General features: G+C 33.8%; 3 protein-coding genes and 1 non-coding gene across 5 annotated transcripts; 1 reads left to right on the top strand and 3 right to left on the bottom strand.

The window, feature by feature from the left end:
* Positions 1 to 4,436: 4,436 nt before the first annotated feature.
* On the bottom strand, positions 4,437 to 4,508 carry TRNAP-CGG. The gene has a single exon. It is a non-coding gene; the product is annotated as a tRNA-Pro (tRNA).
* Positions 4,509 to 4,581: 73 nt separating this feature from the next.
* LOC114375941 lies at positions 4,582 to 6,867 on the top strand. The gene is made up of 3 exons (XM_028333809.1): positions 4,582 to 5,158; positions 6,179 to 6,385; positions 6,473 to 6,867. The coding sequence occupies exons 1-3, from the start codon at positions 4,652 to 4,654 to the stop codon at positions 6,539 to 6,541; spliced, it is 783 nt and encodes a 260-aa protein (XP_028189610.1). The 5' UTR covers positions 4,582 to 4,651; the 3' UTR covers positions 6,542 to 6,867.
* Positions 6,868 to 6,947: 80 nt separating this feature from the next.
* Positions 6,948 to 12,902, bottom strand: LOC114375940 (protein DETOXIFICATION 46, chloroplastic-like). 2 transcript variants are annotated; one of them, XM_028333807.1, is made up of 14 exons: positions 12,377 to 12,901; positions 12,175 to 12,269; positions 11,566 to 11,674; positions 11,379 to 11,434; positions 11,001 to 11,056; positions 10,395 to 10,533; positions 10,141 to 10,278; positions 9,989 to 10,057; positions 9,769 to 9,879; positions 9,396 to 9,524; positions 8,172 to 8,249; positions 7,635 to 7,706; positions 7,376 to 7,435; positions 6,948 to 7,296 (listed from the first exon to the last, which is right to left on the bottom strand). In XM_028333807.1, exons 1-14 carry the CDS (start codon positions 12,801 to 12,803, stop codon positions 7,195 to 7,197), a joined length of 1,641 nt encoding a protein of 546 aa, XP_028189608.1. In that variant the 5' UTR covers positions 12,804 to 12,901; the 3' UTR covers positions 6,948 to 7,194. The 2 variants fall into 2 exon arrangements, with proteins under 2 accessions (XP_028189608.1, XP_028189609.1); XM_028333808.1 differs by lacking the exon at positions 9,396 to 9,524 and having other exon boundaries at positions 12,377 to 12,902.
* A 3,510-nt stretch (positions 12,903 to 16,412) lies between these two features.
* Positions 16,413 to 22,175, bottom strand: LOC114376465 (protein DETOXIFICATION 46, chloroplastic-like). Its single transcript, XM_028334596.1, has 14 exons — positions 21,624 to 22,175; positions 21,429 to 21,523; positions 20,399 to 20,507; positions 20,245 to 20,300; positions 19,884 to 19,939; positions 19,282 to 19,420; positions 19,024 to 19,161; positions 18,872 to 18,940; positions 18,649 to 18,759; positions 18,287 to 18,415; positions 17,830 to 17,907; positions 17,441 to 17,512; positions 17,287 to 17,346; positions 16,413 to 16,789 (listed from the first exon to the last, which is right to left on the bottom strand). The coding sequence occupies exons 1-14, from the start codon at positions 22,054 to 22,056 to the stop codon at positions 16,688 to 16,690; spliced, it is 1,647 nt and encodes a 548-aa protein (XP_028190397.1). The 5' UTR covers positions 22,057 to 22,175; the 3' UTR covers positions 16,413 to 16,687.
* Between the last annotated feature and the right edge of the window lie 219 nt (positions 22,176 to 22,394).

Raw genomic sequence — 22,394 nt, 5'->3', positions numbered from 1 at the left:
CGTGCGCTTATGTATGTGTTTTACTTGCACCAGGTTTAGCATCGAATAGACCCCTTCCCATGATGTTATATATGCTTACTTCTATAAAAGAAGATATAAAATGCAGAGAATTATCGGATACCCATGCACTTATTTTTTACAATCTGTGTCTTAGTTGTAAACACAGGAAAAAAAAGAAAAAGAAAAAAAGAATGATTGTGTTAAACATAGCATATATATCTTAACAAACCTGTAACCACATCAGAGTAACATTCATTCAGTCTATTTCTATGATCTCCCTTTACAAAATTGAGACCATTTCTCACACTTTTAATTATAAGCTTGCTTAAAGAACCTTTTTCACAGCAGTTAGCAAGACTCGACAGTGTAGAATCTATCAATTCCATATAGAAATATATCATCATGGTTAAAAGTAAAACCATTTCAAAGTCAGTATACCAATTGTTGTGTCAATAATCCATTATTATAATTATAGATTGATGGAATCATTAATCAAGCTTGAAGAGAATGTATTGAAAAGCTCTTAATGAACAAAATCAATAAGATAATATAGGATGCAACCAGTCACAAGATCACATAAAGGATGCATGCGAAAAAAAAATCAGCACAAATTCTCTTCCGTCTCATGATGCCATAATTAGTGTGAGGGGCATGACAAATGCATTTTTGTAATTCATAAAAGGGCTAATGTCAAATCATTGTTATCACCATCAGCTAAAGGTAAAAAAAGAGGAAAGGGGGGATGTCTGTTGTATTTCTCCAAAGCTCAAACATAGAGCTACAACCCAAATAGTACAAATGAATCTAATAAATCACAAAACTTAATAACAAAATAAGTGATAGTGAACAAATGTATAAAATATAGCACCCTGTACTACAAATTGAAAATATGCAGCCACAGATTATAAAAAAATGGCATGTGAACTGCAGTCTCATAATATTCATATTCAATTAACACTCGATATGTAGAAAATATTTTTTTTTACGGATGCTATAAATAATGGTCACTGGCTAGACAGAAAATAAATCACAATTCAACTTGAGGCACAGGGTAATTCTGTTTTGAGGAAGCACAAAATACATCTACAACAGTGAAGGGTTCTCAAAGGATCCAAAATAAGTAGCTGTTGTGAGACAGCCGAAGGGAACTCTGATGTTGTTTCTGTAGCTGTGGCTGCATTCCATGAACTTCTTGTTGACTCTGTTGTACATTGTTCTTGGAGCCATCTTTAACCACATCCACTAATGGCGCAGCAAAATTACTGCGAGCAAAGAGCAGAAAATGTCAAAATGCATCTGATGCATGTTTAAGATGTCTTGATTGAAATGCAAAATATAAATCAGGGTAAGACTGTTGCCTAAAAAATCCTTGCACAACCACAAGAAGTCTATGCACCAAAAAGTTCACAGCACCACAATTTGTCATCATATATCCCTCTTCCTCCCCCTTGCAGATTTCTACTACTTGAATGTTTATAAACAAAGTAATACTGTAGTGTTAGAGCAATTGCCACGAACATGAACATATTAATGCAAAGTAAGATTATCATATTTTCCATGCTAAAAACATTTAGTAATAAAACTAAACACAAGCAAAGTGCTCAAACTCACCTAAACCCTACTGTGCTTGATCCCGTCCTCAACAATGTCATCCCACTTTTTATCATCCATGTTGAAGTACTCGTCCTTCACCATCCTCTTCATCACCACGTCCCTGGCATTGTACAAATCGTCGATCTCCTCGTTGGTCCCTGGCGGGGAGTACTTCCTGGCTCCCCGTCTCCGCCCCCAGCTACCCCCTGGTCCCCATCCCCAAACCCTGCCGCTGGGAATTTTTTTCCGTCCCCGTTCCCACGGGTCCCGGCAGTCCCTGCAGGACCCCAATTTTTCTTTTAAGAAACTCCAAATTTTAAATTCTAATACAAATAAATTTAAAAAAGACTTAAAAAATCTCACCAACATAATATTCAAATTCAAATAATTAAACTCAAATAAACAAACATGGATAACAAGTTTAATCTGAAATAATACAAATATAATATTCAATAATAATACAAATAGTTCAAACTACAAATATTTTTTTGTAATATTTTGAACAAGTAAGTCTTTAAGTCCTCTAATTCTACAACCAGCAAATCTAAAGTCCTCTAATTCAACAACTAGCAAGTCAGTACTCCTCTAATGTTACAAGTCAATAAACTAATAATATATTAATATATATTCATTATCTCACTATTATCATCCATGTCCTTGACAACAACAAATTCAAATATATGTGTTATGGATAAGAGTATCATAAATATCAAATTGAAATAGATAAAATCATATATATATATATATATATATATATATATATATATATATATATATATATATATATAAGATCAAAGTGAATTACTAAAAATCATATTGATCAAGAGTGTTTAGATTTTTAGTAACTAAAATATCTTATTTATACTATTTCGTGAAAATAATTTAAGAACTTGGTCTAAAGAATAGGATCTAACTTATTCATAGTTAGGAGTCAAGATGTAAGTTAATTTGAATGTACAAGGAAATCTTTGGGTATAATTCAAAGAGAATTGGTCTAATTAGTTCTATATTTTAGTCAATTATTAGTGAAAACAGATAAATAATCATTACATTTTTCAATATTTGTGAATTCATGTAATGGTCAAATATAATAGAACTTTTAAGTTACATGTTACAATGAATATTTGTTGAATAACTAATAATCTCATTATAAGTACTAATAAAATAGAATGGGAAACTAAACATTAACTTTTGTTTTCAGTGTACTGCATTCATCATTCTGCTGCAAGTATCAATTTATGACAAAAAAAGACAAGAAAAAACAACCAGGGAAAGAAGAAACAATTAGGGAGACAGTTGAACCCCAAATCATATATTTTCAATGATGGATCACGGGCATAAATTGTAATATCATCCACGATCTTTCAAAGAAATAAAGAAAGTCCAAATAATCAAAACATGAAACAAACATGGGTTTGAACTTAAAACTAAAATCCGAGCAATCAACTAGGCAAAGAAAATAGAAGATTAAAACTTTTAAATGTAAAATGTAATTCTGAAATGATCAAGCAAAACTATAGGAAAAAAAAAAAGCAATGAAGACAATGTGTAGCAAACAAATCTATTGGCAGGAAGAGAGTAGCCAATATTTACACTCTGAGGCGACCGATGGCGAGGAGTGACGTGACTGGGTGGCGATGATGCGGTGTGGGGAAAAGTGAGCGGTGCGACGTGATTTTGGACGAGAAGTGAAGTGAAGTGAATGAGTAATTTGAAGGTTTAAACTTTGGGGGAGACTGAGTCATTAGAGTTTCTTAAAATATAAAGATAATTTTGTAATTTTCTCAAACTAGGAACTTGCAGGAGGGAGGGGATGATCCTTGTTCCTGTCCTCGCTGAAATATTTATCCCCATCCCTGACCCACTGAGTAAAAAAAATCCTCGTCTACGGACTCCAAAGAGGACAGTTCCCATGAGAATCTCCGTTTATGGTACAAGTTGACACCACTAACAATAATTTGCTTTTTAAAAAGCCACTCAGTACTATATATTTCTTCTAAATATATACTTTTAATTAATCTCATTTAACATATATATTGTTTATCAATTGATATAAAAAATGTATAGACACTACCTGCGCGTACGCATGGATATTGTACTAATGGTTTATAAAAAGTGGTTCTGTGTCAGATGACGGTGGAATTGACACACGTAAAAACAACGTCCAAAGGTGAGTTTCATTATTATAATTATAGATGACGTAGTTTGTTTTAGTATCTTATTAGAAACTAAAAACACTTGTTAAAATGTAGGGACTAAAAATATTAAATTTATATAAAGATTAAAATCAAAATTCAAGATATTTTGAGGGGAGAAAATGCATTGTACCCTTTTAATTTTTATTATTTGATTTGTCATATATGAACATGTAAGGAATTATGACTGATGTCGATATTAATGAAATTTAATGTTTTTTAATGTCAAGAAATTGTTTTTGTGTAAATTATTTTAAAGTATTTTTCAAAAGTGAAATTAGTCTTCGTCTTATATTTTTTAATATTTAAAGATGCATTCGATAATTTAATGCACTTAAATATAAAAAGATTTTACATCGCAATCAATTTAAATTTATTCTTTGACTTTTAAGGTTGTTATTTGTTAATATAAAAGTAACAAATCTAGATTATACGATAACTTGTGATTAAATAATAGTATAAAAGAATTAAACAGTCGGAGCATGAATTATTTACTTAATTTTTTGTTTACGAGTAGGAATAAAAAAGTAAAATGATGATAACATAAGCTACTGAAAATTAAGCATAATAGCATGGGTTCTGAAAAAGGGTTCTATAACAGTGATAACCCAACGTAAAATAATAAAATACTAAATTACAAGTAGGGAGGGGGTGTTGCGAGAATCGAACTCGCGACCTCTCGCACCCGAAGCGAGAATCATACCACTAGACCAAACACCCTTAATTAGTAGATGTTTTGCAAATAAGATCTATCTCTTGAATATTTTGTATTTCTGCTTTGATATCTTTTTCCTAATCCCCTCTATGTTACTGTGTCCTAGGCAAAATACACTACACTAGGCTCACGATTCATCCAAACTGAAATGGCGGCAGTAGTATCAGCATCTTCTCATCTATTGTTTGTTCTTCGTTCACAACCATTATCATCATCACCCTCTTTCATTTCTCTTCTCAAACCTCTTCTTGTTTCTTCCCCCTATGCTGTATCTACACCCCTTCGGCATATCCAAGTTCCACCGCTTCGAAAACCTCTCTTCTCTACTTCCTCTTCCCCCTCCCTTACCGTTTCTCAAGATAGTGAAGAATTGGAAGAAAAAGAGATTGCAGACGATGATGATGAATTGGAGACTCCAAGAAGAGATTTTGAAGATACCCAATTGGGTCCCACTTGCTCACCGTTGGAGAGAAAGAGGAAAGAGAGTGTGAAGTTGGAGGTTCCGAGTTTGAGTGTGAAAGAAAGGAAGGAGCTTGCGTCTTATGCTCACAGTTTGGGGGATAAGCTCAAGACCCAGTTGGTGGGAAAGTCTGGTGTTACGCCCAATCTTGCCACCTCTTTCATTGAGACCCTCGAAGCCAACGAGCTTCTCAAGGTATCAATCAAATCAATTACTATGTTCATTTCTCTGTCCCATGTTTATTGGATGTGTTTGATGAATTTTGCTAATACATTGAAAAAGGAACTTGTTTGATACTTTTACTTTATACTTTTATGGCGAGTTGCAACCCGGTAGATGTGTTTGTTTTAGGCTAGTGATTTGATAACTTGCTATGCTTCCAATTCTAAAAAATTATTTCTATTGGATTGCTTGTCTTATTGGTTTACCGTTTCTCAATGTAGCTTTCTTGTGTTAAACATGTGTAACTGCCATTTTACATGCTTTTATGTTGTGATTTGGGACGGTTGGACTTTTGAACCAGTTGATGGTAGTAGCTGTGTTGTTCTTGCATGCTTGTTTTTTTATCCGCAAATGTTAGTTTCTTAGTTTTAGTTATTGCTGATTAATGATTATACCTTTGTAATTTTGCACAGCTTTCATTGATTGGGTGATTTTTATTTGAATGATTTTCATAAACTTCAGTGTTGTACTTAAGTTGGTTGAAATATCTAGTGGCGGGAGGGATTGATTTTGAATGAAATTTTGCAAAATTGGTTTTTATTAAAATTGATTTTAAAGTAATGCAATTTATGTTGGAATGTTTTTATTATAAAATTAAGTTATGAGTAAAATTCAGCACAAAATTTTAGATCTAACGTAAAAGTTACTTAAAGTTGTTCTAATCCAGAATCAATTCTTAATTCTTCTCCAATGTGAAACCAATCCAAAACCAATTATAAACAATTTTCCAACCAGACACCAAACACACAGTTACTTTGCACGCCTAGAAAACAAAATGCGATTTTCACTTGTCTGGGTGGATTTTATCTTAACTAGTCACTATTGTAGACTGCAGATAGTGATTTTTTTGAGCCCACATAATATGTCTACTATTGTGTGATTTGTGTCTTCATCTTGTGTTTTCTCTTTTGCTTTGTAAACTTGTAAAATGCAGAAGTGTCAAGTTTTTCAAAATCTTGGATCCTTACTTGCAACCTGGATGATATTTTACAGATTAAAATACATAGGACCTGTCCAGGCGAGTTAGATGATGTGGTGAAGCAGTTGGAAGAAGCAACTGGTTCAGTGGCTGTTGGTCAGATTGGTCGAACTCTCATCATATACAGGCCCAGTCTCTCCAAAATGAAGGCAGAAGAAAAGAAGAAACAAGCTCGGAACCTTATTCTTAAAAAACAAGTCAAACAAAGACTAGTTAACAAGGTAAAAGTTACGTCTTTATTTATGTTGTTGTGAATAAACTATTGTGTTCTATTGCTATGTTTCTCTAATGGTCTTGTGAAACTGCAGAGTAAGGAACAAGTACCCAAACTATCGTGGCCTGGTTCATCATGGAGTGGAAAAAAACGTAGGGCATAATAAACTCTCTAATTGTGTCGAGGTTTGTCATGGTGCTTGGCTTGAATTAGCTTGAGGCTTTTGCATGCATAAATACCAAAGGTCATGGTACTGGATGTATTATTGGCACAAGAAAAGGATCGAAGAACGCTTACATACTATGATAGAATGTGTTTGTGACCACAGCTGAAGAACATAACGATGAATTGAGTTTGGCTAGAATTGTTTAAAGACCAATTCAGTAGATTCTATTGTATTTGCAATTATTACTTAATATGAAATCTTATTGTAATATTGTATGGGTAAAAAAATAGTAAACCTAAATAAACTACATTTCCTTCCAAGAATAATCTTTTGTTGGAAACAACAGACTCCCTCTCTGGTTACAAGAGACATCTTTTACTGCAAGGAAAAGAGAAAGCAATTCTTGATTGGCATGCAGCAATTATTTTAATTGCATTCTTGTTCAGTTTACAAGCATTCTGAACAATATTAAAATACACGAAAAAGATTGAGGCAGCAGCAACTTGCTTACAGTGCATTTACAATGCAAATGTATTGTAATCTGTGTTAAAATAGAACTGATTTTATAATTCTAATTTGCAACAGACAACATTCTTCTATCCTTCTAAGTTCTAACGCCTCATGAATTATAAAATAAAAAAGGTCACAACTTAGGCAGTCCTTAGCTTTCGCAGCTTATACTGATCTGTATCTTCCGAGTATAAAATGCCCTTGGGAGAAAGAAGGCGCCGGAGGGCAATTGAAAACCGAGCCTAACAACCATAAAAGAAATGCAAATTCAAGAGCTAATACTTTAATTCATTTCAAGCTCTAGCTAGGTCTTGTTCTTACCCATTGAAATAATGCGAGGGAAAACCAGCAGCCTAGCAAACCGAATCTACTACTCAAAGCCTGGGCATCATAAAGAATAGGGTGTTTCAGGCAATATTGGTCAAGCAATATAACTAAAGGCCTGTTTGTATACAAGTCAAAAGTGCTTTTGTGAGTTTCTCTATTCGAAATATAGAGCTTTTCCAGTAGAAAAGTTCTCAAAAGGACCTCTTGCTTTGTATCCAAACAATAAGCCAGGAGTTCAAGGAAAAGTTGTTACCCATAATACTAATGTACCCACACAAAAGCATCCAGTCATTGATAAACTTATAAATTTCAGATCCCGTCCAGCCTGCAAGAGTAAAGATACATGCAAGTTACAATACTTTTAAGACAACTTATCAACAGTCCCCCTTACGTCCAGTCCAGGGCTATGGGCATGGAGCGTGGCAAATCGGCAATGCAAGTGGCCCAACAGTCCTTATCATATATCACGGATAAAGGGGGTATTTGGAACAACTTAAAGGAGTTTATTCGGACATGAAAATAGCTTAGGACTGGTCTTTTTAGCTTATTTTAATAAGCTTCTCAGTAAAGTTTATTAAAACAAGTTCTTTTTAGTTTGTTCCAATAAATTTTATAGTCAAATTGGTGACATAAGTTATTATATGCTAAGAGCTTATAGAAAGCACAATTCACTAAGTTGTTTAACCCTAACACACCGAAAGCCCTTAAACATCCTTGAATAGTATTCACGTTAAAAAAAATAGTAGTTTTATGTGCTAACTTTCCCATATATATAGAAGATGAAAAATACCAGCAACGTTCCCTCGAGGCTGTGAGTAGGGGGTGTTATAGCCAGCGCTATAAAGTATGGAATCAGCACCTTATGCATCTGCATGGTTACAAATACATTAGTTAACAGCTATCTATTGTCTAAATTTTAAAAATATTATAATCCAAAATAGTCGCTACATTTCCATTTGTTTTCCTTGTTGCGTATCAGCTGGTGCAACCAGTTCAATCAGGAACTGGCTCAGTTATTTGAAAACCAGTCAAGAATCAAGTGAACAGGCCTGTTTAGTTCTTGACTGGTTTGAGCTTGCCAAAAAAAAATGTAAAACTTCCAGTCCTAGGATTCAAGACGGGAAATTTGTCCCATTAGATTCATCCACATAAAAACTATAGAGACCAACTTATGTTTGGACCAAAAAGGGACATAAATAGGGTGAAAAATGCATGAAAAGTGAGTTCTCATAAACAACCAAAAAACTGAAAAATCTAATATCACATTCTTTTCTTATTGCTCATAAGACTCATTTTTCATGCAATTTTCACTACGTTTGTGACCTTTTTTATTTCAAACATTAGTTGATTCCTATAGCTTTCATATAGGTGAATCTAATGGGACAAGTTCACGCCTTGAATCAATCAAAAATAGGTTCAAAATTGTCCCAAAAAATAAAAAACGATATGTTTTTTCAAAAGGCTAACTTGTCATAAATTAAATAAGGGGCCACTTTAGAACTTTAAAAAATTAGGGGACCAATTTAGAATAAAAAAATAAGATAAGGGACCATTCCTATGCTTTAGCCTTTCTTTTACTAATAATACTTTTGTAACATAAACTTATTTATTAATTCAACTCTGACTATTAATTTTTAACAATGCAAGACACATACTATGGTATTTTATGTTATTTTAAAATCTAAACAAACTTAACTTCTATAAGTTTTACATATAATAATTACGGTGTGTGTGTATAATTAACATTGGTTCACCCACGGTCAAACCCATAAACTGTGAACTATCTTTACTGTTTTAATACTGATCTGACTTTAAAAACAATATTATGCAGATTATGATTTTAAATCATGAACTCTCAAAGAACAAAACAAACCAGGGAAAAACTAGTGATTTAACTTCTAAATACTTGATTGACAATACCGCCACATGTTTTGAAACAAGTCTCAAAGGATTAAAAATGAAAGGGGAGACAACACAAATATAAAATCTAAATTTTAAAAAAGAATGACCTGACCTCCTGAATCACCATCCGATCAGGAGTAAAAACATAGGGAAATAACCAAGGTACTGATGTTCCAACAATCCCTAACAATAATCCAAGCATAGCTCCAATTGTCACAAGAGACTTTAGAAGCAATCGGGCCTGTTGATATTATGAAAATATGAAAAATGATTGAGAAATGAGAAAACAACATTGATAAGTAAAGATAACCACATAACATATTAGCATTTTGTAAAACTACCCTTCCCAACTAAAAAAAAAATTATCTTCTTATTTAACATGAACGTCACCTAGACGCAAAAAATATCAGAAACCAGAGATATGAGGATAGGGGAGAGACCTTTGGACATCAGAGTATGTGACATTACAAATGAGAAACACTTACCTTTGACAAACTCCTATTTACTCCATATATCAATTCAGGCATAAATGATTGAGCAGTTTGGGAGAGAGGTTCACCCCATACTGTACACATACCATAAGTTTGGACCATGACCTGAAGCAAGAATTAAGTTATCACTGGCCCTGAATTTGATTTTCAAAAAAGCCCAGATAGCAGGCAAATGAAGGAATAGTTCAAAACAGGAGACATAAATAAAACTAACTTGATGAGCAGCCATTGTATGTGTACCCATTGATGTAGCAAAATATATAAGTAGTGCGTAGAAAGCCACCTAAACATCAGAACTTCAGATTACATTAAAAGGTGAGCCTACTCCATACTAAGCTACAGATCTAGTATAATACTTGAGACAACCTTTGACATCAGTGTCAAAAAAACAGGAGCAGCAAGCCCAAGTATCATCAGAATTTCCTTCCCTGTAGGAATGGAGAAGGCAAGTGCATTATATCCCTTCATGTTTAGATTTTGAATCATCATGTAAGCGGCAACAACCTAGAATCAGCAAGGGAAAAGAAAAGCAGTATATAATGAGTTAGAGTACTTTGAGAATAGGTAGAACCATACACACAATTAATATATTATGATGCATAAGAGTTAGCTCAGCATACTTGGGCAACCATTGTAGCCCACGCAGCCCCTACAATTCCATAGCCTAAATAGGTGCACAAAAGTATACAACCAGCGAAATTTATAACTGTAGCAGCAGCCAAAGCTTTCAAGGGTCCCAAGGAATCTTTCATACCAAGACTGCAGAGTGTGAATACCAAAATAATAAATTGATTTAGTAAGCCAAGTCTTAACATATTTTTCAAATCATACAAAGTAAACATTGAGATTTGGTATTATATTAAGCTCTGCTGATGGTAAGAGAAATTTAAAAAAGGTTGTTTAAACATTTTCTTTTCTTTTCTTTTTTTCAAGTAAAACCAGAAAGAGGAAAATGCATACTTTATTCAAGATATAAGCAACAAACCATATATTCCACAAACAGAGGTAAAGTAACCTTGCTGTCCCAGAAATGTCAAAAGGAATTTTAGCCAAGAGCTTCCGACAAAATATCAAGACAAAATTTACGATTAATATTGAACAGTATTTTGACATGATATCAATTGCTACATGAAATAGAATGTCAAGACTCTAGAGCAGTATCTCAGATTGAACATAACCTCTAACTTCAGAGAATCAGATGTTAGAAATAAAAAGAATATTTGCACCTTGCACTCTGAGCAACCCATCCAACAAGTAAAGCAGGCCATGCCAAGCCTCGAATCTAACATAAAAAAAATGAGTGTAACCAGAAAATCACTGCAGTAAATTAGGCAGAGAACACAATAGCTTATCATTTAAAAAAAAAAAAAGGAAATATAAAACATAAAGCAAAGTGTTATTAGTTATTTACAAGATTTTATCCCTTCGTAAAAGGAGTGTTGTTATATTATTACCTTCGTCTACAATTACAAGAAAACAAAAGTTGACGAAAGCATAAAATACTTCCCTCCATAAATAAAATGTTCTGTAACTTATTGGATTTATAGAACATGAGTTGCAGTCTTTATTTAAATCAAAGGATATAAAATCATGTAGAATCAAACCTTCACATAATTGCTAGCTGCAGGTACTACGTGTGCATTCTTTGGCCCAGTGAAAGCTGAAAAGGCATAAATAGAAAAATCAACAGTTATGGGATTTGTTCTGACACCCTTTCAGTACAAGTGAATTATTGTTATCCAAAATGTGTTGAAGAACAAAAATGCCTAAAGCACTCTCCATTTTGAATACCAGTTATTAGTGATGCACCAAATAGCCTTGAGAACAAAAGCATCCCAACGCCACAAGATAACCCAATAAAAAGCAAGACAGATATGTGATGCTGTACTTCTTCTTTGTCCTACACAAACCCGTGAAAGAGCAGTATAAGTCCTGAAAGTGCATACAGTGGTAGATATGCAGATTTAAGTCTACAAGATCATGAAGGCTAAGCTGTAGATCTCAAGTTTCTAATGAACGACAGATTCAAGCAGTGGTCGTTGCATTACTACATATTTAAATACTGCAAAGTTGAAGGTTAAGCTGTAGATATTAACTATACATCAACCAACAATCCGGCTGGCTCCTTACTGCTAATAATTGTTATAATAATGTGTTGCCCTCACAGGCAAGTTATATATAGGATAAAACATGTCATAAGATTTGTGAAGAGAATCGCAAAACATGAAGCACCATCCTAGTAACTTCACTTCACTCACTCACTGTATATTCCAAAGAACACACATCAATGGTGTCAATATTCACTGATCTAGATCAGGTGTGCCTCGTGTATCAATTTTTGTAAGACATTATGCATATGTATCTTATTTAACATACAATCACACATTTGCTGCTACTAACCTGCTTGGCAAGGGCAGTAGCAACCATATTGGAAGTAGCAATTGATAGAAACATGAACACGTAGCTCATGTAGTCGCAAACAACTGTAGCAGGACCTGCTCATAGAAAATTAAAATAAGATAAATGTGTGTGCTATATCCTTAATTATAAGAAACTCTAATAATGTAAGATATATTATAAATGATAATTTATTTATGAGTACCTAAAGCAGCAAGCTCAATTGAGCTTCTCTGACCAATAACTGCAGTATCGATGAGACTCATAAGCGGTCCACAAATCCAAAGACCCGTTGCTGGTCCTGTAAACATCACAATTTCCTTTATCTGACTCCATATGCTTTGCTTCGCGAGTTCCTTTTTCTCACCCTGCCTCGATATTTCTTCGTCTTTTTCTTCTTCTTCAAAAACATCACTGCTTTTGCTTTCGTCTTGGCTTTGAAATGCGCGAACGGTTACGGCGAAGAGAGTGCGATGAAATGTGGAGACTGAGGCTGCGCCGGAGAGACACGAAGTGGGAGGAAGGGAAGGTGCAAAGAAACGAAGGGGAATGCGATGGTTTGAATGCGACGAATTAGGGTGCTGGTGGCGGAGAGAGGAGTGAAGAGATAGTGACGAGAGTTTCAAAGCCATTTTTCGCTCTCTGCTTTCGTTTGGTAGAGGGAACGAAAAAGAACCCGAATATTTCCTCCCACCTGCACCGAGTCCAGGCTTCACGGTGCTAAACTCAATATTTATTTTGTAATCAGGACCGAATGTTGAAATTTAGACGTTTAATGCCGGTGTAAGGTCAAATTTACATTTAATTTTTAATTCAATACTATTGTTAATATTTTTTTTTCAACGGTAAAATTATTTATCAAAATTTTATAATTAAATACTTTTATTATATATATATATATATATTAAAAAAGCATGTGTAGCATATTGACATGTAAAATGAAAATTCATTCAATTTATTCTTTAATTAACATAATTTTATATAAGATTTAAGTATTTCACATGTTACTCTTAATTGTCTATTTCATTAAAATTAAGAAAAGTGATTAATTTTATTTATAATAATAAAATTGTCTTAAATGTATAATTTTTTTCAAAATCATTCTTCTCATTGATCTTTTTCTCTCTTATAATACTTTATCAATATATTTTATTACTTTTTTTAATGAGAGATATTTTAGTCTAAAAATAATTGATACAAACAATAGTATAAATTACATCTTATAAAGAAGAAAAATTATATTATTTTAAATTTTGCTCTTATAAATAAGAAGGGAGAAAGTAATTTAATTTAAGCAATATATAGTTACAAGGATTGTCAACCATATTTTAGAAGCAAATATATGTAGTATTTGAATTTTGTAGTTGATAGGGAGGAATGTGGTAGTGAGTTTTTCTCAAAATTTCATAAAGAACTAGTAGAAGAAGAAGATAATAGAAAAGGTACTTGTATGTTGATAAGTTCTTATGGTTTTCCTTAGCGAAATCATCGTAGGGATTCTTGGAACCCTTTGCGGTCCTTGTCTTTTATGATCAGCCCCCCTTATGCACAGTGAAGGATTTTAATTATATGTTTTCCCAAGATGACAAGTTTGGTAGGGTGGAGCATCTAACTTGGTTATTAGAGGGATTCAAGGAGGTTGTTTCGAGTGATGTTGCACAATAGAGGTAGCTTTGAAACTATTGAGGAGCAAATCAATAGGGTGATGGCTAACCTTTTCTGAAGGAACCTATTTACTAAGGTTTGTCTTAGGAATGCTCCAACTCTTATCTCAAATCACACAACCCCTTCTTCTTTGCTATAAGGAGCACATACAAATGCTTTTCTGAAGACATTCCAAGTTTGAGAATGCTCGAATCAATGAGGAAGGGTTAAATGAAATAGTGAGTATGATAACGAAGGTTTGATGATTGATAACTAAGAAGGACTCAAAGTTATCGTTGATGATTACTTTAATAATCTCTTTGAGAGGAAAACAAGTAGTTTTGATATTGATAATGATGTGGTCTAATCTAAGATTATATAATCTGATATTACATATGAAGATATTAATGTTATGTTTTATAAGATTGAGTTTAAGAATGTCCTATTTCACATGCATTTAGACAAAAGATCTGTGTTCCCATTTGTTAAAAGATAGTGTGTTTAGAGATATTCACAAGTTGGCTGGTCAGATTTAGGAATTTTGTTTACATATCCAACCCAACCAGATCATAAATGGATTGCATTAATTGAGTTTTGATATTTAAAAATTATTTATATTTTGTAAAAATTAAATTTTTTAAAATAATAATTTGTTTTTGTCAAAATTTTGTAAGTATATAATGATTAAATGTACTCAAAAGAGATCAAAATGTAATAATATTTAATTAATAGAATTAATGATTTCAATGTTAATATGATATTTTTATTTTAGATAAAAATAAAATATTGTATTAACATGAAAAAATATAAACAAAATCAAGAGAAGAATAAAAATAACAACTTTAATAGGAAAAAAAATCATAGATGATTTAATTTAATAAATTATGTGAATTAAAAAATAATGTATTTTTTACTTAAAAATTAATTTATATATAATAATAAATTTAATTATAGTTGAGTTGGATTAAAAAAATAGAACTCATTAATTTGAGTTTTAATTGAGTTCCATCGACTTGGATTAAAATATTAAAAAACTCAACTCAAGATCAAATTGGATTATGAATTGACTTAAACCGTGAACACTCTAATGTGTTTTTGTCAAACAATTACAATGCTTATTCCAAAATGTGACAATCCAAATTTATAAAAGACTTGAAACCAATGGCTCTTTGAAATTTTGTTTATAATATTTTATCCAATGTAGTACTAGCAAATAGACTTCACAAAGTCATCGGTGAATGTATCTCTGAGGAGCAATTTGCATTAGTAAAAGGTCGCTCTATCCTAGACCATTCACGTTCAGGCACCAACTATTTATTTATATAAAAAGAAGTACCACAAATATACCAGTCTATTTTTTTTAAAAAATGAAAAGTAATTATTTTTAAAGTCCGTATTATTTAACCAAAACCTTTAAATAAATAATAATACTACAATCAAATAAATAAATAAAACTACATGTTATGGCATAGTTTTTCAGTGTGGTACGAATTACCACCACACTGCAGACTGTCTATCAAGTCAAGTAGATATAATAAAAACTTGGCAAAATAATTACACTCGTCTCTGCTTACGCCACGTGTGGCGAGTTAGCCACGTCAAGGTTTGTCTTCGAGTCCGTTGAGGCCAAGAGCGTTTACCTCTGGAATTCAGTGATCAATGGGTATGTTAAAAATCACGACTTTCGCCAAGCCCTTGCTTTGTTCCGCGAAATGGGTCGTAATGGGATGTTGCCCGATGATTACACTCTCGCAACGGTTTTCAAAGTTTTTGGTGAACTTGAGGACTTGGTTTCTGGGAAATTGATTCATAGGAAGGGTATAAGGATTGGGTTTGTGTCGGATGTTGTTGTTGGCAATTCTCTGATGGCAATGTATTGTAGGTGTGGAGAGTTTGGTGATGCAGTGAAGGTGTTCGATGAAACGCGTCACAGGAATGTGGGTTCATTTAGTGTAGTAATTTCTGGGTGTGCTGCATTGGAAAACTGTAATTCTACTTCGCATGATGATTTATCGAACTTTTTTCTGAGAATGCAATGTGAAGGGTTTAAGGCTGATGCTTTCACGGTTGCAAGTTTGTTGCCTTTGTGTTGTGGCGATACTGGGAAATGGGATTATGGGAGGGAGTTTCACTGTTATGTTGTGAAAAATGGGTTGGATTTGAAGATGGATTCAGATGTGCATCTGGCCCCTCAGAAGTTGGCCGTTTGCTAACTATTAATGTTCAATTGTGATCTTCTTGGACACTAACATTACCTGATTTTAATAAATAAGAGGACAAATTTTGTGAATTAATTTATTGAAAGACAAAATTCGAAATTGAAGATAAACTGAGAGACTAAATTTATAATTTTGCCTAAAAACTTACTAATTTTCAAAATCCTAAAAAATAACAAAAAGTCAGAAAAGAAATACTCCTAGTCTCCTAGGTTTCATTTCTCAAGCATATCGTTAACTATTTTGAAAATTGATTGACCTTATCCGAAATGTGATTGTTCTAAATGTCCTTAGTTTACGGTCTACAACTGAGGTACTCAGTGATGCCATCCTATCCTATTAAATAAATAAATAAATGCAAATCAAATAAACAAATATAAATTGCGCCCAATATAATTAAGAATCTGAATTAATTTTTCATGCTAATTATTATAGCAATCATACACATATAAGTATCAAAGTGAACTCCAACCTATGAGCCAACCCAGCTCGCGGACTAAACAAATTATAAAAACGATGGCTCACTTTTTAGCCGGTTGTCCTGGTCTTAACTCGCTTAACCCATAAGCTGAGATGGTCCAACATACTACTATCCTCTTTTTTTTTTTATTAAAACATACTTCTATCCTTGTAACTGGTGTGATGACTTCATCAAACTAGGCAGTCCTTAGCTTTAGCAGCTTATACTGTTCTGTATCTTCCGAGTATAAGATGCCTTTGGGAGAAAGAAGGCGCTGGAGGGCCATTGAAAACCGAGCCTAACAATCACATAAGAATTACAAATCAGAATGCTTTAAGAACTAATACTCTTGACTCAGAAATGCTGGCAACACACTCATTGCAAATCACAATTATTAGTTAAAAATTTTTGAAAATTACAAATTTTTATAGGTTTCACCTCTTATTTAATGATTCTTTTTCTTGATTTAGTAGTTTTAAATAAGTTTTAGAGATATGCTAGCAATATACTCTCTAACACACTCCTCCTAACACAATCTCTCATTAATTAAAACTTATTGAAAACTACAAAATCATGAGTCATTAAATTAGAGGTGAGGCTAACAAAAAATTGTGATTTTCAATAAATTTCAATAGAGTGTGTTTAAAAAAGTGTGTTACTAGCATTTCTCTAAGTTTTAACCAATGAAAGAGTGTGCGTTAGGACTTAGGAGGGGTGTGTTGCTAGCACTCCTCGTAACTGAGAGTGTGTTGCAAACTAGTGTAACTTGATACAAGCTCTAGGTCTTATTCTTACCCATTGAAATAATGCGAGGGAAAACCAGCAGCCAAGCAAACCGTATCTACTACTCAAAGCCTGGGGCATCAGGAAAAATTGGATGTTTCAGGCAAAATTGGCCAAGCAAATATTACTATGTATGTACGCCAGGAGTTCAAGGAAAGGTCGTTACCCATAATACTAGTGAACCCACACAAAAGCATCCACTCATTGACAAACTTATAAATTTCAGATCCCGTCCAGCCTGCATGAGTAAAGATACATCAAAGTTACCATAAAAGTTTTTACTTATGACACATTCTGGTCCCTATTGAATGAGTTGGACTGTTGGGGAATAAGCTAAATCCTCGTCAAATTAAGCATGTTACCGATATGATTGGATAATTTATAATATCATAGTACTGTATTGGTTTAATTTTATTACCGTTAAAACAACATAATTTAGTTGAGTTGAGAAAGTTAATGTTAAACATCCTAGAAGAGTAAGTATGGGAGAAGAAATAGTAATTTTATTATTATATGCTAGCTTTCCCATTTGTATAGAAGATGAAACGAACATACCAGCAACGTTCCCTCAAGGCTGACAGTAGGGGGTGTTACAGCCAGGGCTATAAAGTATGGAATCAGCACCTTATGCATCTGCGTCATAACAAATGCAGCAGTTAACATGTGTCCTATTGTCTAAAATCCAAAATATTATAATTCATAAAAATCTATGCATTTCCATTTGTTTTCTCTGTTGGGTATCAGCTTGTCTGACCAGTTCAACTGGGAACTGGTTCAGTAACCAGTTCGGTACATCCTCTTTAATAACTGATGATTTGAAAACCAGTCAAGAATTGTGTGACCTGGCCTGCTTAGTCCTTTAACTGGTTGAGCTTCTTTGTACACAAAATGTAAAACTTCTAATGATTGATTAATAATAACACCACACATTTTGAAACAAGTTGCAAAGGATTAAAAATGAAAGGCGAGACAACACAAATATGTAATCTAAATTTTGAAAAAATGAACTGACCTCCTGGATGACCATCCGATCAGGTGTAAAAATATTGGGAAATAACCAAGGAACCGATGTTCCAATAATCCCTAACAACAATCCAAGTATAGCTCCAATTATCACGAGAGACCTTAGAAGCATTCGGGCCTGTTATGAAAACTTGAAAAAGGAGAACTGAGAAATGAGAATTGAATATATTTCCATAAAATAACATTGGTCAGAAAAGATAAATGGATTACCATCTTATAAAACTACACTTCCTAACTAAAAATAATTTATCCTCTTACATAACAAAAACGTAAACTAGGCACAAGAGAGATCAGAAACCACAGATATGAGGATTGGACATCAGAGTATGCTTTGTAATGAGAAACACTAACCTTTGACAAACTCCGATTTACTCCATATATCAATTCAGGCATAAATGATTGAGAGGTTTGGGAGAGAGGTTCACCCCATACGGTACACATTAAATAGGTTTGGACCATGACCTGAAGAGGGAATGAAGTTATCACTGGCCTTGAGTTTTTGTTTTTAAAAAAAGCTCAGATGGCAGGCAAAGGAAGGAATAGTCACAAAACAGGAAACAAAAAAAACACTAACTTGATGAGCAGCCATTGTATGTGTACCCATTGATGTAGCAAAATATATAAGTAGTGCGTAAAAAGCCACCTAAACATCAGAACTTCAGATTATATTAAAAGGTTATACCACTCTAGACAAAGCCACAGATCTAGTATAATACTTGAGACAACCTTTGACATCAATGTTATAAAAACAGGAGCAGCAAGCCCAAATATCGTCAGAAGTTCCTTCCCTGAAGGAATGGAGAAGGCAAGTGCATTATATCCCTTCATATTTAGATTTTGAATCATCATGTAAGAAGCAACAACCTAGAATCAGCAAGGGAAAAGAAAAGCAGTATATAACAAGTTAGAGTACTTTGAGAATAGGAAGAACCATATATAATGCAATTCAATATATTATGATGCATAAGAGTTAGCTCAGCATACTTGTGAAACCATTGTAGCCCACGCAGCCCCTACAATTCCATAACCTAAATAGGTGCACAAAAGTACACAACCAGCGACATTTATAACTGTAGCAGCAGCTAAAGCTTTCAAGGGTCCCAAGGAATCTTTCATACCAAGACTGCAGAATGTGAATACCAAAACAATAAATTGATTCAATAAGCCAAGGCTTACCATATTTTTCAAATCATACAAAGCAAACAATGATTCTTGGTATTATATTAAGCTATGCGAATGGTAAGAGCAACTTAAAAAAGGTTGTTCACAATTACAGTTTTTTTTTTTAAAGAAAGTAAAACCAGAAAGAGGAAAATGCATACTTTGTTTAAAATATAAGAAACAGACAAGATATATTCCACATATAGAGAAGCTGTTTCAGATATGTCAAAGCAAGGGAATTTTAGCCAAGAGTTTCCAGCAAAATATCAAGAGAAAATCTACTATTATATTGAGCAGTGTTTCAACATGAAATCAATTGCTTCATGAAATAGAATGTCAAGACTCGGGCAGTATCTCATATTTGACATAAAAAATTCCAACCTCTTATGATAATCAGATCTTAGAAATAAATAGCATATTTGCACCTTGCACTCTGAGCTACCCATCCAACAAGTAAAGCAGGTGATGCCAAGCCTCGAATCTAAAAAAAAAAAAGAATGAGTGTAACTGAAAATTCACTGCAGCAAATTAAGCGGAGGAGAACACCATCGCTTAACTTTCTAAATTAATTAAGAAACATAAAGCAAATTCTTATTCACAAGATTCCATCTCTTTGTAAAAAAAGCTTGTTATATAAGACCTTCACATACAGTTACAAGAAAACAAAAATTGATGAAAGCATAAATTACTTCTCTCCATAAAATGTTCTGTAACATCTTGAATTTATAGACCATGGATTGCAGTCATTATTTAAGTCAAAGGATATAAAATCACGTAGAAACAAACCTTTACATAATTGCTAGCTGCAGGTACTACGTGTACATTCTTTGGTCCAGTGAAAGCTGAAAAGACAAATAGCAAAATCATCAGTTATGAGATTGGTTCTGCTACCAAAATGTGTTTAAGAGCAGAAATGGATAAAGCACACCATTTTCAATACCAGTTATTATAGCAGCACCAAATAGCCTTGTGAACAAAAGCATCGCAATGCCACAAGATAACCCAACAAAAAGCAATACAGATATGTGATGTTGTACTTCTTCTTTGTCCTACACAAACTCGTGAAAGAGCAGTATCAGTCCTGAAAGCACAAAGTGGTGGATATGCAGATTGAAGTCTACACAATCATGTAGTTTTAGTCAAATCAAATCATAATAGATAAATCATCGCATCACCACCACATATTTAAATATTACAGCATTGAATGTTAAGCTGTAGTGTGGATATTAAGTTCCTATAACCAATCTGGCTGGCTCATTACCGGCTAGTAAATGTTATAGGTTAAACTATTCATATGTTCCCAATAGTTGTCCTCATTCTAGGTTTTAATTCCCATGCGAACAAACTACAAGTTTTAATCCCTACACATGCATAATAAAAGTTGAGCTTTGGTCCATAGTGTTAACACCAGAGAAAATTTTTCAATGGTATAAAACTGCAACAAAAACTTTCTGGTGGGGATAAACCACTACAAAAAAATTGTCTAAGAACTAAAACTTGCTGTTTTCTGATACAGGGACTAAAACTTAAAAAGAAAACAAGAATAGAGACCAAGTAACTAGTTCAAGTTAAATGTTATAATTCTATGTTGTCCTCACATGCAAATCATATATGGGATCGAATGTGTTATAAGATATGTGAAGAAAATAGCAAATGCATGGGGCACCAGCCTAACTTGTGGCACATAACAGTTGATTTTTTATCAGCAAAGGTGAGTTGTTAATTGTTAGTTTTTTTTTGTTAGAAAAGGAATCGAACCTACCACTTTTTTCTCCCTCCCTTCTCCTTTTACCATCAATACAACCTTATAACTCTGGTACATAACAGTAGCTTCACTTCACACACTATACTTAAGAACATCGATGATGTCAACATCACAGATCTAGATCTGGAGTTCCGCGTGCATCATTTTTTTTTTCGTAAGAAGACACATCTTATTAAGCATCCGATATCACGCGTTTGTTACCAACCTGTTTGGCAAGGGCAGTAGCAACCATATTGGAAGTAGCAATTGATAGAAACATGAACACGTAGCACATGTAATCACAAACAACTGTAGCAGGACCTGTTCATAGCAAATTAAAACAAGATAACTGTGTTATATCCATAATTAATAGAAAAATCTAATAATGTAAGGTATATTATAAGTGACAATTTATCAGTACCTAAAGCAGCAAGCTCAATTGAACTTCTCTGACCAATAACTGCAGTATCGATGAGACTCATAAGTGGTCCACATATCCAAAGTCCAGTTGCTGGTCCTGTGAACATCACAATTTCCTTTATCTGATCCCATATGCCTTGCTTCGCGAGTTCCTTTTTCTCACCCTGCCTCGATATTTCTTCGTTGTCTTTCTCTTCTTCTTGTTCAAGAGCCTCAGTGATCTGGTCTTCGTCTTGGCTTCGAGCGGTTACGAAGAAGCGATGGCGATGAAAGGTGGACGCTGAGGCTGCGCCGGATAGGCACAGGGTGGGAGGAATGGAAGGTGCGAAGAAGCGACGAGAAAAGTGATGGTTTGAGAGTGTTGAATTAGGGTTTTGGCGGGAAGGGGAGTGAAGAGAGCAAAGGAGAGGTAGTGATTTCAGTTTGAAAGCCATTTTCGGTGTCTAACTCTGGTTGGGTGGAGGGAAGGAAAAAGGGAAGCTGAATAATCCCTCCCACCAAACACAGGCTGAGTGGCTCACGATGGTAAACTCATTATCTAGTATATAGTAGTGTTTTCTTATCATACTTATAATAGTATGATTTCATTTTATGGAACAGGATCCGTGACACTAGCAAAACAGAAATTTCTATGGACCCTGACCTAAATGTGACGTGTTTACACATCTAATACTGTTTATAACAGCACAGTAAAATTTTAGGAACATTAAAAGATACTAGTAATTTTCATTTTCTCAACTTCCCTTGATGCTTGCTTCTTCCCCACTAAGGC

The sequence above is a fragment of the Glycine soja genome, chromosome 11, assembly GCF_004193775.1.
Source record: "Glycine soja cultivar W05 chromosome 11, ASM419377v2, whole genome shotgun sequence".
In the NCBI taxonomy this organism is placed as follows: domain Eukaryota; kingdom Viridiplantae; phylum Streptophyta; class Magnoliopsida; order Fabales; family Fabaceae; genus Glycine; species Glycine soja.
The sequence above is the reverse complement of the archived record's forward strand: the minus strand, read 5'-3'. Positions and strand labels throughout refer to the sequence as shown.

What these genes read in the sequence shown, in the direction of transcription:
- LOC114375940 (XM_028333807.1), bottom strand. Translation starts at nt 12,803, where the DNA reads ATGGCTTTGAAACTCTCGTCACTATCTCTTCACTCCTCTCTCCGCCAC. An exon ending in CAGCTAGCAATTATGTGAAG is followed by an intron (nt 11,057 to 11,378) that starts GTTTGATTCTAC and finishes TTTTTATGTTAG; the next exon opens with ATTCGAGGCTTGGCATGGCC. An exon ending in GCCTCGAGGGAACGTTGCTG is followed by an intron (nt 7,707 to 8,171) that starts GTATTTTTCATC and finishes TTACTCTTGCAG; the next exon opens with GCTGGACGGGATCTGAAATT.
- LOC114376465 (XM_028334596.1), bottom strand. Translation starts at nt 22,056, where the DNA reads ATGGCTTTCAAACTGAAATCACTACCTCTCCTTTGCTCTCTTCACTCC. An exon ending in CTACTGCCCTTGCCAAACAG is followed by an intron (nt 20,508 to 21,428) that starts GTTGGTAACAAA and finishes GAGTTTGTGTAG; the next exon opens with GACAAAGAAGAAGTACAACA. An exon ending in TGGGTAGCTCAGAGTGCAAG is followed by an intron (nt 19,421 to 19,883) that starts GTGCAAATATGC and finishes CACATTCTGCAG; the next exon opens with TCTTGGTATGAAAGATTCCT.
- LOC114375941 (XM_028333809.1), top strand. Translation starts at nt 4,652, where the DNA reads ATGGCGGCAGTAGTATCAGCATCTTCTCATCTATTGTTTGTTCTTCGT. An exon ending in AAGCCAACGAGCTTCTCAAG is followed by an intron (nt 5,159 to 6,178) that starts GTATCAATCAAA and finishes GATATTTTACAG; the next exon opens with ATTAAAATACATAGGACCTG. An exon ending in AACAAAGACTAGTTAACAAG is followed by an intron (nt 6,386 to 6,472) that starts GTAAAAGTTACG and finishes GTGAAACTGCAG; the next exon opens with AGTAAGGAACAAGTACCCAA.